The sequence below is a fragment of the Cucurbita pepo genome, chromosome LG17, assembly GCF_002806865.2.
Source record: "Cucurbita pepo subsp. pepo cultivar mu-cu-16 chromosome LG17, ASM280686v2, whole genome shotgun sequence".
Taxonomy (NCBI): Eukaryota; Viridiplantae; Streptophyta; class Magnoliopsida; order Cucurbitales; family Cucurbitaceae; genus Cucurbita; species Cucurbita pepo.
The window spans coordinates 6,667,948-6,684,798 of NC_036654.1; the positions used below are offsets into that span (position 1 = coordinate 6,667,948).

The 16,851-nt window shown below is 35.5% G+C and overlaps 4 protein-coding genes across 5 annotated transcripts; 2 read left to right on the forward strand and 2 right to left on the reverse strand.

The window, feature by feature from the left end:
• Window positions 1–1,691: 1,691 nt before the first annotated feature.
• Window positions 1,692–2,587, reverse strand: LOC111779009 (transcription repressor OFP11-like). The gene has a single exon (XM_023659036.1). It carries the CDS (start codon window positions 2,522–2,524, stop codon window positions 1,781–1,783), a length of 744 nt encoding a protein of 247 aa, XP_023514804.1. The 5' UTR covers window positions 2,525–2,587; the 3' UTR covers window positions 1,692–1,780.
• A 4,815-nt stretch (window positions 2,588–7,402) lies between these two features.
• LOC111778815 lies at window positions 7,403–8,026 on the forward strand. The gene has a single exon (XM_023658791.1). It carries the CDS (start codon window positions 7,403–7,405, stop codon window positions 8,024–8,026), a length of 624 nt encoding a protein of 207 aa, XP_023514559.1.
• Window positions 8,027–8,730: 704 nt separating this feature from the next.
• On the reverse strand, window positions 8,731–10,187 carry LOC111778242 (protein MARD1). Its single transcript, XM_023657948.1, has 2 exons — window positions 9,097–10,187; window positions 8,731–9,023 (listed from the first exon to the last, which is right to left on the reverse strand). The coding sequence occupies exons 1-2, from the start codon at window positions 9,786–9,788 to the stop codon at window positions 8,936–8,938; spliced, it is 780 nt and encodes a 259-aa protein (XP_023513716.1). The 5' UTR covers window positions 9,789–10,187; the 3' UTR covers window positions 8,731–8,935.
• Window positions 10,188–11,848: 1,661 nt separating this feature from the next.
• Window positions 11,849–16,312, forward strand: LOC111778845 (guanine nucleotide-binding protein-like NSN1). Of its 2 annotated transcripts, none has more exons than XM_023658826.1 (10): window positions 11,849–12,030; window positions 12,502–12,563; window positions 12,675–12,919; window positions 13,069–13,180; window positions 13,284–13,457; window positions 13,905–14,125; window positions 14,432–14,696; window positions 14,786–14,965; window positions 15,247–15,470; window positions 15,716–16,312. In XM_023658826.1, the coding sequence occupies exons 2-10, from the start codon at window positions 12,545–12,547 to the stop codon at window positions 16,004–16,006; spliced, it is 1,731 nt and encodes a 576-aa protein (XP_023514594.1). In that variant the 5' UTR covers window positions 11,849–12,030; window positions 12,502–12,544; the 3' UTR covers window positions 16,007–16,312. The 2 variants fall into 2 exon arrangements, with proteins under 2 accessions (XP_023514594.1, XP_023514596.1); XM_023658828.1 differs by having other exon boundaries at window positions 11,849–12,007.
• Window positions 16,313–16,851: the final 539 nt, after the last annotated feature.

Sequence of the window (16,851 nt, forward strand, 5' to 3'; positions counted from 1 at the left end):
CAAAACTATAAGCCCTCTATGATAACTAGCTATAATTGAACTGTGAATTCGTTTTGATTCTAACTCTTAACCAAATGCTTATGAATAAAAATCAAAGGAACCCACCTGATGAGAACTGGTGTGGAAGAAGATTGATAAGAACTACTCATGAGCTGAACTATCCACCCACTGAGGAACTTAGAACAAATACAAAATGGAAGACAATAATGAAGATTCCTCCAAGTTGGAAGCATTAAGAAATTATTAAAACTTACAGAATTCAAAGATTCCCATTTGGCCCAATGCAAAGCTATTAAGAACAGCCATCATTTGTCTCCACAGCATTGGACAGCCTTCCTAAAAAAACATTAATATATCATTCTTGTTCCTGTGAACTGTACTTTAAACCACTGTAACATATCATTGTTTACTGTCTTTTTCATGGTGGTGAGGACTGAGGAAGAAGACATTTGGGAGTGGATCCATTAAAATTAGGGTTCTTAGGGGTTTTTTTTTTCTTTGTGCTGAACAAATAGGAATTGGGTTTTGTTTGGGAGTGGGAAAGGAGGACAAAAGTGAGAGAAAAAAAAGCCATTATTTCTTCCTTAATATGTGACTTGACAGAGTGAGTGCTTCCTTTCCTGCGTTGCTTCACATCATATTTCACAGAAATTTATGATGCTTTTCTGGTTGCTCATTTCATTTGCAAATTGGTTTCATCATTGTCCTCTTACTCCCTTTTCGTTAATAATGAGTACATATTTTGGTTCAAATGCTTTCAGTAGTTATCCGCTCCACACTTGGCTATCCAGTATCTACCATGGGCACGATAACTGGTACACTAGAGGTGCGTCTTTCACAGTTCTCTCGTACTAGGGAAAGATTCTCTCAATGCTCTAACACCCACATCAGATATTGACCGAATTGCCTCACGATGTTTTAAACCCAGCTTATGTACCACTTTAATGAGTGAACAACTCAACCCTTGAAATATACTATAGCCCTAGGTGGTGAAGAGCTGACATCGAGCTGTCAAACCTTCCCGTCGATGTGATCTCTTGGGAGGATCAGCCTAAAATTTCATTAGTACCCTTAAAACTAATACTCTTATTGTCAGTATATGAATGAAATTGTTAGCCCACGTTCATGAACTTTCAAAAACAGCATTGATACACTTGACCAAAATCGTGTATCTACGGCTTCTAGATTATTTCTTTCATCGATTTCCTCTCTCTTCTATGTTTTAACCTATAACTCGACAATTACTCATTTCTCTCTCTTTTTTTTTTTAGGAACTCTCTTCTTTCTAAGCATTTTCAAATGTAATTATAAAAAATTTTAAACGTCAATTTATTTTCAAGTTGGTTCTTCTTGACTCAAGGAACTCTCTCTTAACTATCATGAAGACGTGACAGGTCTTGATGGGTACACATATTGATAGATCTGACAAGAAGGGACTAGTATAAGAAAAATATAAATTCTGGGTACGTGACAGAGTAAAATGACATTTTGTACTATCCTCTTTTTAGATGTTTCGTATATCTAATAACTTGAATAAACCATCACGTTTTGTCGATCTCCAACATCATAATCAATCAACATTTCCACCAAACATATGGTAATTATTAAGTAAGATGTTAAATTACCAATAGATTTGTACAATTTAGGTAATACTAATAGGTGAAGAACAATAAAAGTAAATAAAAAAAAGATGAATAGAACCAAAGATGAGGATTTGATCTAATAATTAAGGTTACAAAAACCAAAGTCTTGAGGGACTAATTTATAAATAAATAATTCATCAATCTCCATCATTTTGTTGGTCGGAAATCTCAGCTGACTCAGCTTCCCGGCCTCTGCTGCCGTCTTCCTCCGCCGCGGCTGGCGGCGGCAATGGCGGTTTTGTCACCTTGGCCAGGTCGGCAAAAGCTTTAAGAATATGTTTGTGGGTGGTCTTAGGATTGAGTGCGAGGTAACATAAAAGAAGCTCATGCAAGAATTCCCAACTCGATTTCACCACCTCCATTTCCTCACGCGCCTCCACCATCTCCTCCATTGACCGCCGGAAGTCTATGTACGGGTCCGGCGAGTAAGTGGGTATCGCTAAGCTGTTGTTCAAGAGCAAGTCGTCGGAAGATAATGAATTTGTGGATTTGGTGGCGGTGGCGGCGGCGGCAGCGGTGGTGGTGGTGGTCGTCGTGGAGGATTCTATAATTGAATTGGATCGGCCAGGGGAGGAGAAGAAGAAGCGGTGGGAGGTGAATGCAGTGATGAAGTCAACGGCGACATGGGTGTCGGAATCGCCACCGTCGTTGGTGGGGACGAAAAACGGATTGGAATCGAGAGTGGCGATCTCGTAGAGGGAGTTGTAATTTGTGATAAAAGTGGCGGCGGAGGTGGCGGCGGCGGAGGAGGAGGAGGATAACGGGCGGGTGGGACGGTGGGGATCCGGCGCGTGGGTGATCGGAGAAGAGTGAGTGGCGAGTGGGTTCTTGATCTTTGTAAAACAGAGGTTCAAATAGCTTCTTCCAAGCTTGGTCGGCATTTTGTTGAGTGATTTTAAAATGGCCAACGCCCAAACCTCATCTCTTTATATTATTGTAAGAAAAAGGGATACTGTTTTATTTATTTAAAAAATTATTTCATTTTTTTAATAACCCGAACAATTACTATATGCACGTGGACGTGGCCATCAGTTAAAAATTCAAAATTAAATCAAATTTTATTCGTACCACTCGAGTAAAGAGATACATAAATGAACTGAAATCATATACGACCCAGAACGATCTTGATAATAGGATGATTAAGAAAAACTGGGAACAATGTGTACTTTCTTTTGTACGGTTCTGTTCGAGGATGAAAGTCCCACGTGGGCTAATTTAACCTCAAACCCTTTTGAATGTAGCAGATAACAGCGGAGCTCGAGAATTGAGTGTATTCAAATCATAAGGGCTAGTAATCGACGATATGCTCATATTGGTGACGTTATTGTTGCTGTAATCAAGAAAGTTGTCCCAAATACACCTCTAGAAAGATCAGAAGTGATCAGAGCTGTAATTGTACGTACTTGTAAAGAACTCAAACGAGAAAACGGTATGATAATACGATATGATGACAATGCTGCAGTTGTTATTGATCAAGAAGGAAATCCAAAAGGAACTCGAATTTTTGGTGCGATTGCCCGAGAATTGAGACAGTTAAATTTCACTAAAATAATTTCATTAGCACCTGAAGTATTATAAGATGAGACCGTGAGATAGTTATAGTATTTGAATGAAATTAATTAGTAGATTGTGTATCACGTATATACCTTTTAAAATTAATAACTATTTAATAAATTAATAAAAAAAGCATGTTGATTAGATCAAAATGAAAAGTAACCAATAATTTTCGTTTATCATGGGTAAGGACACTATTGCTAACATAATAACCTCTATTCGNATCATTATCAAATCGACTGCAATCTTTTTCTGTCCGTGAGGATCCTAATCCCAACAGAGCGCCTTCTACTTCTAATCGGCCATGAACTAGATCAGAACCATTCTCAACGAGTCCATAAGAAGTGATCCCATTTTTTTCATCGGGCCGATGTTCGTCTAATAGGTTCAATCATAGGAACAAACAGNAAAAAAAAAAAAAAAAAAAAAAAAAAAAAAAAAAAACAGATGTGGACACAGATCCGATGAGACGGTCAACGACCGAACTCATGATGGTACAAACCAAGTACCATTGGCTCACGCACTCAAGAGGCACGCTCACTACGAGGGTTTGTTCAGCACGCGCCAATGTGCGAGTGGGATAAAGCAAAAGACAACCTAGTTCTCTCCAATCTCTAGAATGGAAGCAACGCGCACATGCATAGACTGATGGTTGGAGCTTTGTTTTTCCTTTTTAATTTTTTTAATTTTTAAATCATTAATTCTTACTCCTTTTAAGAACATGATTCTCCACTATGGTATGATATTGTTCACTTTGAACATAAGCTCTCATGGCTTTACTTTCGGCTTCTAGAGGGAGATAATAGTCCTTGATTATAAACCCATGATCATTCTCTAAATTAACCAAGGTGGGACTTTTATCATCCAATTGGGATCCTACCTCTACATAGATTGTATCAACCATGTCCTTGTTGGTTTACATATGGTCGAGCTACCGACCCTTATGGTTGTTTGGTTGCTTACACTACCTGATAGGTTCAAGACCTTCGTGGCTAACTACAATAGCATACGTATGCTACCAGCTCGGGTTACTCGAGTTTAGTCTAAATAACTTTTTTTTTTTAAATAGGTCTAAAATAATACAATAATTTGGAGATGAAAGGACCACTAAGTGGCAAGAGCAAGATGAAATGGACAAGCAAAAGCAACTTTTTTTCATTATTTAATTTGTCGTTTTTCTAATTATTGCTATTTTTTTTTTAATTATGTTCATAAAAAGAAGTAAAATTTGTAGCTTTAATCCTCATTATTATTATTATAGTCTCTATTATTATATAGAATATCTTAAATATATGAAAAAAAAAAAAGGTTAGTTACGTAAATAAACGATGAATTTCTATGATATATTTTTGTTCGTAACAATTTCAAAATTAAATGTACTGGCTTAAAATAATCCTGTGTTAAATGGACTCAGATTTCAGTAAAGGTTGGGAGTGGGGCGGCTCGGGTGCGATCTAAAACGATCTCACATTCCAGAAAGAATCAGACAATAGAGAATATGAGTAAGAAAAAAAGCATGCTCAAATGACACGTGTTGATCTATGGAGATAGTTTTCACTGTTAGAAGTAATTAACGACAAGTAAGTAATATGATTATGTCGCAGAGGAACATTGGAGCAAACCCAAATTTGGTAACGAGGATAAGTTTTTTTTTCGTCTTCCCGTCTATTTAAACAAGGGGATTGTTCAAGCTTGGTCGATCATGGCACATGGCTCAACCCAAACATATGTCTCTTTGTTAAGTAATCTAGAAAAGGGTTTCTCGAGAATTGTTTAACTCGAACATGTACCAACTAAGATATAAACAACTTTTTGTTAGTCAGATAATTATTAGGTCGATTGTAATCGGTTATATCAAGGCGACGAACAAAGTAAACAACAGACAGTCGTATAAGTGAAAGAAGACAAGTGAAAAGGACACTCATTTATACCTACTATTTTCAATACCGACACTGTACTCTATTGAAAAAATAAATGGAACACAAAATTTTATCAGATCAACGTGAACCTCAAAATATCAGAGTCGGGTGATATAAAATGACAAGAAACAACAATGATACCCGTAAAAAGAAGGTATAGTTAAGTACAAGCAAAAAGTTCTGATTTTTGATAAGTCGACGTCACAACATATCTCTCCTATTATTGTCCTTCCTCCCCATTAATTTTATAACGTACCGCGGTAGTATATTTTCNATATATATATATATATATATATATATATATATATATATATATATATATTATTAAAATATTGATGCTCTCACGTGTTATTATTGAGCTATCTTGAGTCAGCTTAAGAAATCTAAACATATTAACGGTATAAAATTAAAAGGCTAAATTAATAAAAATACCCGAACTTATTAATTTATCTAAAAATTATCTTTAAATTTTTAAAAATTTCAATAATACCCTTAGGTTAAAAAAATATTTGTCTATACTGTGAGATAGAAACTGTTAATATTTTGTTTTAAAAATATTTTGAACTTTTAACCGTGTTTCAAAACTACCTTTAAACTTTAAGAAAATTACATTCATACCCTTCTATTTTTGGTATAATTGAAAATTAATGAAAGACAAAAACTATTATTAAATAAATAAAAGACAAACGAAAACAAAAAAATGGGACCAAATCTTATCTCAAAATTGTTTTATTATATATATTATTTTAAAAATATTTGAAATTATAAAAGAACAAAATCTCATCATATTTTTGTTCAAATCTATATAATAAAAAATATAAATTATTTTGAATTATTTCTAAAAATAAAAAAATGCGTCCCGTTGGTATAGATAATAAATATAAATTATTTATTGGTTTCATAAAAAAGAATTATTAATCTAATAAAATAAAATAATTAAAATTTGATTAGCTAGGAAGTGAGTAATAACAACAAAGCCAAGAAGTTTGGAAGGAAGCTATATATCAATTAATTGAAACACATGAATTTTGTATGCATTCAACATCTTAGATCTTAGCTCAAAGTCGTGTTAAATAGTTGTAGTGTTCGATATTATATGGTTCTGTCTCTAATTTGGGATGGAGAGTCCGGAATCTAGAGAGATGACGAGACTTTAGAGTTCAGAGAAGCGGAGATATACGAAGAAAGTGCAAGAAATTAGAGATGGAGAAAGTACGAGAGAATGTGAGAGACGAACAGTGGTCTCTAAGGGACAGAGATAGAGAGAGTTTGAGAGTCAAAGAGAATCGAGAGGGACGAAGATAGTCAAGAGAGACGTGACTTGGGCTGGGTTGGATTGGATTCGGTTCTGTCTCTAATTTGGGACGGAGAGTCTGGAATCTAGAGAGATTACGAGACGGAGATGTACGAAGAGAGTGCAAGAAATTAGAGATGAAGAAAGCACGAGAGAATGTAAGGGACGGACAGTGACCTAAGGGACAGAGATAGAGAGAGTTTGAGAGTCAAAGAGAATCGAGAGGGACGAATATAGTCAAGAGAGACGTAACAACAGTACCTTATTAATATATTTATTTAACTTTTAATTTTGTGTATAATATGTTCACGCTAGACTTTATATTGTCATTTTTTTTAATATAATAAATTTATAAAATATTAAATATATTTTTAAATTTATAAATATATAAAATACTTTTGTTTTTAAATTTTTTTTAAAAGTTAATGAATTAAATTTATAATTTCTTGCACATAATCAATTACTTTTATAAATTAACTCCTAAAAATTAATATTATAAACAAACTTCCAATTTAAATTTAAAGTTTCTAACTGAATCCAGGGTGAAAAGACAAAAATATCCCTCAAATCCTGCCACGTCAATGAGTCAATTCAGTCAAAACAGGGACAAATACCGTAAACTCCATAAAGAGTCAAGGCCGGCTACCGTTTCTTAAAGCCCCCGGGAAGACGAAAAGGATGAAGAACAAACCCCTCGATTCACTCAACTTTCAGTTCAATGGCTCAAAGAAAGATCACTTCATCGATGAAAATTTCATATTCACTATCTCATATATGATCGTTCGCTGAGGATTTGTATTTCTTCAACTTCCAGGTCAGTTCGTGTTCAATCTCGTCCGTTTTCTGTGTTCTTAAGCAGCGATTTGTTTCTTTCTTGTTGTTATTGGTTCATTAGGCTGAGGATTTCGCGATTTCGTCGTTGATTTTGATGTTCGTGTTTAGTGAGGTTATGAGTTGTGAATCTTTAAATGAATTAGGAGTTTTATTCTGCCATGAAAACCTTGATGATTGTAGAACAGTACAGATATGAGTTCTTCACTCTGTTCAAGAATCTAGGTATGAGTCGATTTGGGGATTTCACGATTAAAGAAGACAGAGAGGAAAATCAAAATCGATTGAGTAATCAATCGGGGACAGGATTTCGCCCTGTTCCATTGGAGATTTCTTCGATTCCTGTTTGTCGTCCTTCTTCCCCAAAGATTCAACCCCCTTCGACTGATTGTAACCCTAAACCGATTTCACCAACTCCAAGAAGTGATCCAATTCCGATTAATCCTGAAATTTGTGATGATTTTGATGAACATTGCTGTTATAATAAGAGTTCATCCTACCCTGAGCTTTGGGCTGGACCAACTTACTCAAATTCACCCCCTGCAAGTTCATTGCCAATGCCCAATTTCTCAATTCGAAGAAATATAATTTTGTCACTCCAATTGCCCACCGGTTCAACCGCTCAAGCAATCAGAAGAACTCAACCAATTGTGAAATCTGCACCACCATCCCCAACGCGGGGCCATAACCATCGCCCTTCTTCTTCTAGAGAGCTATTTCATGGTGTTGATGATGCAACAAGAACACTTAAACAAATTCTTCACCTTGATATTGACTCTGAATGATATGAGTGATGTTTGAGTGAGTATCAAGCTCACTTGTTCGTAGGACACATTCTTTTTGATGCGGGGTTAGTGTGTATGAATGACTGTAAATATAGTGAAGAATCATGGTTGATATGTGTTTTTGGGAAGTGGGATTTGTAGCTGATGGTAAATATTCTCAGCTTTGTTCAATCTTTAGTTCATCCCCGCTCTGATTTAGGCCTGTAAACTTAGATATTACGTGAATGAAACGAAATAATTCGTAGAGATTTGATCTTGTTGTGTCTTATTAGACGAGTCAAGTCAAGCATGTTCATCTTATCTTATTCTAAACGAACTATCTCTGTCCTTAAAATGTCAATTTTAGACACGTGTCATCCATTCACTGGTCAAAAGAATAACCCGTTAGTCTGTGATGATTGATCTAAACCCCTAGTCGACCCATTATTTCGAGTAACTTGTACTAACCTCCCTCCTTCCTATCATACGAATTGCACTGTAATAGAATGAGCTTTCTCATCTACTTTGTTAGTCTATTGAGCGAGTTTGATCGAATACATTCATTCTATCTTATTTTACTCATTGAATCATCTAGATTCATCTTGATTATCTCGATCTACCAAAGCTAGTTTATGTGGGTAAAATGCTTTGAATTAGAATTTTTTTTTTTTTTTTTTGTCACGTTACGTTGAAATAAAATAATAATAACAATAAAGGCCTAAGACTTAGTAAAAGCCAAAGCAGCAATCATTTCAGTAAACATATTGAACATATTTTATAATTTATCTCTCTACAAACACTTCTCTCTCTTATCTATATCTTCATGAGAGAAACCCAAAAAAAAAAACAAAAAAAAACCCATGAATTTTATGTGAAAATTTATTGGAAGAAGAACCAGAAAACCAGAGGTTGAAGACGATGATGGAAGAATCAAGATGATTGTTGTTGTTGTTGTTGTTCTTCATCCAAAAGCATTTCTTGGTAGCGACATTCATGGCTGCAGAAAGCTTTCTCACCTCTGCAATGAACACAACAATGGACCAAAATTAATACTCTTCCAGACCAAGAACAAACCAGAAAAATGGGCGCACCTGTAAATATAGATGTCCTTTGTGAGCTCAAGATTTTTGTTGCAGGTGTAGCAGAAGCTAAGAAAATCATTCTTCTTGTTCTTCTTGTTCTTGTTGTTCTTGTTCTTGTTCTTCAAATCCGCCATGGAAATTCTCTCAGGTCCAGAATCAACAGACCTTTTCACCACGAAGTTATCAAAAATATGAGTAATTTTAGCATCAGGTCCATGAGTTCTCACACAAGTATACTCTTCACAAACCTCCATCTCCTTCACCGTCATCATTCCCCCATCACCAATCCCAGAAGGAAACAAATCTCCACCGCCGTCGTCTACGGCGGAATCCGGCAGCAGAGGAGGAGGGATTTTGACACGAAGTTTAGCTCTGAAAATTACACTTTTACAGAGCGTGGAATCGTGTTTCTCCTCAATTAAAGCAAGCCCAATTGGGTTTGTGCCAGAGATTTTGTGTTTGTTTCCTGGGAAAATTGGTTTCTTGGGGGAATTGGGTTTTGTGTTGGGATCATAAGAGAAGGGATTTTGCAGAGAGAAAAATGGTTTGGAATCAAGAACAGAAGTGGGACTAATCACAGAGTGATCAATTGATTGTGTTGTTGTTGGTGTAAAAGCTTTGAGTCTTGGAGAACCAAACAGAGAATTTGAAACTGGTGAAGCTTGATCCGCCATTAAAGCTCTAGATCTGTTCCTCAACATCTTGAGAAACCAGTTTCTGGATTTGGATTTGGATTTGGATTTGGATTCGGATTCAATAAACAAAAGGGTATTAGAAACCCAATGGAAAAACGGATCTAAATGAGAAGAAGCCTTCGAAAATGAGTGCTAAACTTCAGTTGCTTCCATGGCAGTTCCGTGGAACAAGAACAAGAACAAGAACAAGAACAAGAACAACAAACCACCGCTGATGAAGGCCAATCCGAGGCATTTACAGAGGAAAAACAGATGAAGATGATGATGAAGAAGAAGAAGACATGGATGATGGGTTGAACTCAACTTAATAACACAATCCTACAAAACCTCCAAAAATCACTCCTTTTTTCACTCCAAAAGTTGTCATTAGTTTGATATAATTAGTGGAAATGTAATGACTCATTCAAATAATAAAAAAATAAAACAAACAAACCTTATCTTCTTATCCTACTTCTTTTTACTTTCCAACCTACTTCATCTATTTATACCTTCTCGTACCTTAAAACGTTTAAATTTCATTTCATTCTCGAGCCCTTAGGGTTCGAATTATTGAAAAGTGATTGTTTTTATCAACATTTGGTTAATATTTGACGTATAGATTTGTGTGTTGGTGTAAAAATACGTTCAACCTACTTCGTGAGAGATCAATCTTTAATATTTTTGAAAATATTGGACTGTAACGCCTCATGCCCTAGATGCGAATGCGAATTTGGAATTTAGATTCGATACTTGATGACTCATGTGAGGTCCCACATCGATTGGAGAGGGGAACGAGTGCGAACAAGGATGTTGAGCTCTGAAGGGGGCGGATTGTGAGATCCCACGTCGGTTGGAGAGAGGGGAACAAAACATCTTTTATAAGAGTATGAAAACTTCTTCCTTAAGAAGAAACTCGAAACGGAAAACCCAAAAGAACAATATCGGACTGTTACAACTCATCTATTCTCGTGTATCTCCGATGACATGACTATATTATCTACTTGTCTCGGATTGCTTTCAAGAAAATTTATAGGAAATCACCTAATGTAGGACTGAGGCGAGTTATCTTTCAATTATTTTTATTCTCAAGATCGCTCTTATTCAAATATAGTTTCAGTTTAATCATGCAATCTCTTCCATCGGGCGTCACGGAGGATCAAAATAAACCTAATATTTTTTTTTCTTGAAATAATAATTTGTTTCTTTAATATATTTATGTTTTTATTTTCTTTTAATGGTGGGGTTTGTCGTGTAGTGTGACAGTTTATTCTCATGCTTATATCACGTGAAGCCTTGTCCTGACTCGCTTTTATATATATATATATATATATATATATATAGTTACAAAAAATAATGTGAATTATTAGAGCATAACAAAATTCAATAAATTATTTATATTAATCTTTTTCGTCAAACAAAAACAAATTATTGGCCCCATTTGATCGGTTCGTAATTTTCTAATTTTTAAAATTTCTGACAAAAATAAAATTAGAATATATATAAAATATCTATGAATTATAACTAATTTTAATATATATTTTAAAAAATTAAGAGTTGCTTCAGAATATATAATTGAAAATAATATTTAAGAATTAATTAAAATTAAATTCACGAACTAATCTATAAATTTTTTATTTATTTGAACTCAATCCAACCCACATAAGGTAATTTATTACATAGTACGTGTTATGTTGTGAGAGCAGAGTATTCTTATAAGAGTGTGAAAATCTCTCCATAATAGACCTGTTTTAAAACTGTGAGGATGATGACGATACGTAACAGACAATATATGTTAGTGGTGAGCTTAAACTGTTACAAATTGTATCAGAATCAAACACGGGATAACATGCTAGCGGGAATGCTGGACTCTCAAAGAGAGTGGATTGTGAGATCTCACGTTGGTTAGCGGTGAGTTTTCAATATAATTAAATTAAAGCATATTATTGGAAATTAATATAAATTAGAAAATGTTAAGAGAAAATAAAATTATATTTATTCACTCCAGCCCAATAAATCAGCCCGCTTCTTTGTAACGGAACCGAGCCCAGTTTGTAAAATAAAAATAAAAATGAATAAAAGAGCGACGAAAACCTAACTCTTTCATAAGTGCTCCACCCTTCTTCTTCCCGCCGTCTCCACCTTCGTTTCAGCAGCTCAGTGTCGCCGCCGTTTTCTCCTCCGTTTCTTCATTGCTTCTCCCGTTGTTGTCCTTTTCCGTTCGTGCCACTTCCACCACCGTTGTCGTTGTATTATCTCTGCTCCCTTGCTGGTACTGGTATTCTTGCAATATCCATCTATGTCTTTTTTCTCGTTTGAAAAACAGAAATTTGAACTTGTCTAATGATAAAACAGAGGTGTTGTTCGTTTTTTTTTCTTTCAAATGATTTTCAACAATAACAGTAATAGCCGAAGAAAAACAGCTCTGCGGCAAATTGGAAAGCTGTTTGTGTCCGGCTGTTCTGATTTGGACATGATTTAGTCATCCAATTTTCTTTTAATTTATAGCTTGATTGATTGACTTAACAACTTCAACCTTATTCATTAGGAGCAATCGTTCAATTGAATGGTAATGAACCAATAACTGTGTTCTATGAATGTGGATTGTTTTTGTTTCTTAATGTAAAATTGAACTGCTTGATTTCAGAAATTTAAAGTAAAGAATACATAAATGAAGTTCTCACGTGTGTTTCATATATACTGATAGTAGAGATTTTGCTGAGTTATTCTCTTGTGTTGACAGTGAAATCCATTTGCACAAAAACCTCGTCTTCTGAAACTTAAAGATGGTTAAGAGGAGTAAAAGTAAGTGGGTGCTATTTATAATTTTGGAAGCCAATAAATGCTTTTTTTTTTTCTGCAGCATCTGGGGCGTGCTTGTATGGTTTCTTTTTTAAAATGTTTTCTTTCTTGTAGAGAGCAAAAGCAAGAGGGTTACCCTAAAGAAGAAGTACAAGATCATTAGAAAGGTGAAGGAGCATCACAAGAAGAAGGCGAAGGAAGCCAAGAAGCTAATCGTCAAGGGCAAGAGCAAGATTGAGAAGGACCCAGGTATTCCCAATGATTGGCCCTTCAAGGAAGAAGAGCTCAAGGCTCTTGAAGCTCGTCGTGCCCGTGCGCTTGATGAGATGGAACAAAAGAAAGCAGCTCGGAAGGAGAGGGTAATACAATTTAATACCTTTTATCGTAGATGGTTTTAGAATTTTATGTATATATTTATGTGCTTGTGAATGCGTGACTGTTACTCCATTCGTATTAAATCCGTTGTTGTAGCAATTTACTTGTAGTATAACTGTTTAATATTGTCCAGGCTCAAAAGAGGAAGCTAGGGCTGCTAGAAGATGATAATATGGCTTCAGCAGAACAAAGATTAGGAGGAGTAAAGGATGTAGATAACTCTGTAGGGCCACGGAATCGTGGTGGTAGGTTGTTTTCTATGTGAAGTTTTGGATAAAAAGTAGAATAAACAAATTGTGATCTTCACATTTTGCGTTGGGTTTCTGACTATAAATATAAAATGTGCAGATCACTCAGACAGGGCTTTCTACAAGGAATTGGTCAAAGTTATTGAGGCCTCAGATGTTATTTTAGAAGTTTTGGATGCACGAGATCCCCTTGGCACCCGTTGTATTGACATGGAAAAGATGGTGATGAAGGCGGGTCCTGATAAGCATCTTGTACTACTTCTGAATAAAATTGGTAAATTCCTTCCCCGTGTACCAAAATGCTGTTCATTAATGAAAATGAACATAAGCATAGAAAATAGATGCCATACATCATGGTTATCTTTGTTCATTATTTCCTAAAGAGTTAGGCTATGGACAAGTTTGAGACATTTTACAATTTAGTTATATTTTAAGATCCATTTCAATAATTTCATGCTCATTTCAAAGCATTTTAAAGTATGAAATCTGCTTATAAAAGTTCAATTAGGAAAGAATGGATAATGAATGGACATTTTAGGAAACAATAGGTAATGAAAGGAAATATATTAGGAAAGAATAGAAGCTCTTATTTCTTAATGATGCAATCTTTACTTCATCTCCATAAAAAAATCCTGTGTTGTGGATGGATTAGTCATGTGAGACCCAAGGAGATCTGTAGCAATCACAGCTTTTTTATGTGATTATATATTTTTTGTAACAGATCTTGTCCCTCGAGAGGCTGTTGAGAAATGGCTTAATTATCTGAGAGAAGAATTGCCTGCTGTTGCCTTCAAGTGTAGCACGCAAGAACAAAGGTCCAACTTAGGTTGGAAATCTGCAAAGGCATCCAAAACGAAAACAAGCAATTTATTGCAGAGAAGTGATTGCCTTGGAGCTGAAACTCTCATTAAACTGTTGAAGAATTATTCAAGAAGTTATGAGGTACTTCTAAGGTTTCTGGAATGTCTATAGAATTTTTTTACACTTTATTCAAGAATTGATGATTCTTTTTTGTTTTCTGTAGTGCTGCTTTTTGTGTATTCGCCTGATTTGTTTAATCACCCCACTGATTTTGATGATTATTTATCGATATATGTGCACGGGATTGTCGTATACTCTTTTGCTCCACGTGATTAGTTTTCAAGCATGTGTTTATTATTCTATTAAGTTGTCTCTGATCAATTTCTGGAATTTTCCTTTCCAATTTTGGGGAATTGATGCGGTCAACTGTGTATTTCCATTTGGCAGATTAAAAAAACAATTACTGTGGGTATCATCGGCTTGCCTAATGTTGGCAAGAGTAGTCTTATTAATAGTTTGAAGCGATCCCATGTTGTTGGCGTTGGTGCTACGCCAGGATTAACAAGATCGATGCAAGAGGTCCATCTAGACAAAAATGTCAAATTGTTGGATTGCCCAGGTGTTGTAATGCTCAGAGCCAAAGAAAATGAGCCATCTATAGCTCTGCGGAATTGCAAAAGAATAGAGAAGTTGGAAGATCCCGTTGCTCCTGGTAAATTGAATTGGCAATATTGTATCTTCTTTTTGTGGTCCTTGAGTTTTGGTGTTCTAAAGCTTATTTACTACTTTTGGATAACATAGTTAAGGAGATCTTGAAGCTTTGCCCTTCCAAAACCCTGGTAACTCTGTATAAGCTTTCAAGCTTCGATACGGTTGATGATTTTCTGCAGAAGGTAGCTGTGATTCGGGGAAAACTTAAGAAGGGGGGTATTGTGGATATTGGAGCTGCTGCTAGAATTGTTCTGCATGACTGGAACGAAGGTATTTTCTGTTTTTCTTTAATTGTGTTTTATTATTTAAGAAACACATTCTAAACTTTCACTGATGTATGAAAAGTGCTAAATAAGTTGGACCTTCTCCCAACGACTCCTGTTAACATTATTTAATGAAAGTCACCAATGCAAAATGAACTCAACAGATCAAACCAAGGAGAAGAAGTGTTCCTTTTGCTATGACAGAAAATGTTCATTTTTTCCATTTGAAACATAAAAAGTTATCCAGAATCTGGTTTTAAATGCTTGCTCACTTGCTCGATGTCATAGGTAAAATTCCATATTACACGATGCCTCCAGTTAGGGGTCAGGTAGATCCTTCCGAGGCAAGGATCGTCACAGAACTCGGGAAAGAGTTCAATGTTGACGAAGTTTATAGTGGTGAATCTTCATTCATTGGAAGCCTGAAATCCGTGGACGATTTCAATCCTGTTGAAGTTCCCCCAAGTTGTCCACTGAATTTTGATGAGAGTAGCATGCAAGAAGAGCAAGAGGTATGCCTGTTTTCCTCTCTCTCCTCTAAATCTGTCTTATAGTTCAGTCACACATGCGCGAAACTTGCCAGTTCTCTGCAACCAGTTTAGGGTTGAGCTTCTAACTTAAGTCTCTGTTGTATGATTTATTTCATATCTAAGCTTTTAGAGATTCTCAACCTGTGCAAAGTTCAGTCTTCTTGTAACCTATGTTATTATTTACATGTGGGGTTTAGGACTAAATATATTACTATTTTGCAATGCAGAACGCGAATGACGAACCATCTATGCAAGACGACGAAGTCCAGGAGAATAGTGAGGACGAGTCCATGGAGCAGGAAGAAGACAACAACAACGAGGAGGACAAAGCCAAGGGACAAGATGCAACTAGCAGACAAAATGAGAAGCTGTATGCAGCAGAAGGTATTCTAAATCCAAAACTGAGGAGAGCGGAGAAGAAGCAAAGGAAAAAAGCCAACAATAATAGTAAATCTTCAGTGTCTTCGGATGCCATGGAAGATGATGACTATGATTTTAAAGTGGATTTCAAGAAGTGATCAATTCCCTAACAGATAAAGAAGAATCACAATTACAACAACAAGATTCGTGGTTGCCATGGAAATCAAGCCTCATGCGCGCTAGAGTGTAAGTATATTCAAGGTTTTGTGATAATTTAACATTCAAGTTACTTTTCCATAGAGTTTTGGTGCTTTTAGATTCCTAGTCGTAATGGAAGGAAATTTTGGTTAGTGTATGTGTCCGTCTTGAATTTGTTCATCTGTATGAGTGAAGAAGCATGTTAGGAACAGCTTGTACTGAATTGGACTGGAATTACAGAATCTCAATTTTGGCTTTGATATCTATTATTTTGATTAGAAAGAAGAGAGGGATGGAGACGTGACTATAGTAACATACACGAACGTCTCCGAACCTCGTTCGTGACTCTACATCATATGCGACTAGATGAAACTTATATGAAACTTTTTGCCAGGGTGGTTTGTTTTTTTGTGTTTTTTTTTTTTTGGAAGGCTTCAATGATGGTTCCTCTTTATTGCTCAAAATTCATCTTCTAGCAAATGTGGACGTGTCTGTGATCGGAGCGGGAGCGAGAACGAAAGTAGGGTTAGAGGGTTATAATTTCATCCATCCATTCTTTTTTTTCTCAAGTTTAATGTTTAACTCAATTAGTATACTCTCGATTCAAAGAAATAACTCAATTAGTATACTCTCGATTCAAAGAAATAACTCAATTAGTATACTCTCGATTCAAAGAAATAACTCAATTAGTATCTCGATTCAAAGAAATAACTCAATTAGTATCTTACCTTCCATCGAAATTAGTGATCTCACACTTTTTTTTTTTTTTTTTTTTTTGAATTGACAAAATAAAAAATTGGGAGAA

Excerpts from the sequence above, each read along its gene's own strand:
- LOC111779009 (XM_023659036.1), bottom strand. The coding sequence starts at position 2,524 with ATGCCGACCAAGCTTGGAAGAAGCTATTTGAACCTCTGTTTTACAAAG.
- LOC111778815 (XM_023658791.1), top strand. The coding sequence starts at position 7,403 with ATGAAAACCTTGATGATTGTAGAACAGTACAGATATGAGTTCTTCACT.
- LOC111778242 (XM_023657948.1), bottom strand. The coding sequence starts at position 9,788 with ATGTTGAGGAACAGATCTAGAGCTTTAATGGCGGATCAAGCTTCACCA. Across the intron at positions 9,024-9,096 it reads AAGGACATCTATATTTACAG|AGGTGAGAAAGCTTTCTGCA; the intron begins GTGCGCCCATTT and ends TGTTCATTGCAG.
- LOC111778845 (XM_023658826.1), top strand. Across the intron at positions 13,181-13,283 it reads AGGGCCACGGAATCGTGGTG|ATCACTCAGACAGGGCTTTC; the intron begins GTAGGTTGTTTT and ends TAAAATGTGCAG. Across the intron at positions 13,458-13,904 it reads ACTACTTCTGAATAAAATTG|ATCTTGTCCCTCGAGAGGCT; the intron begins GTAAATTCCTTC and ends TTTTTGTAACAG.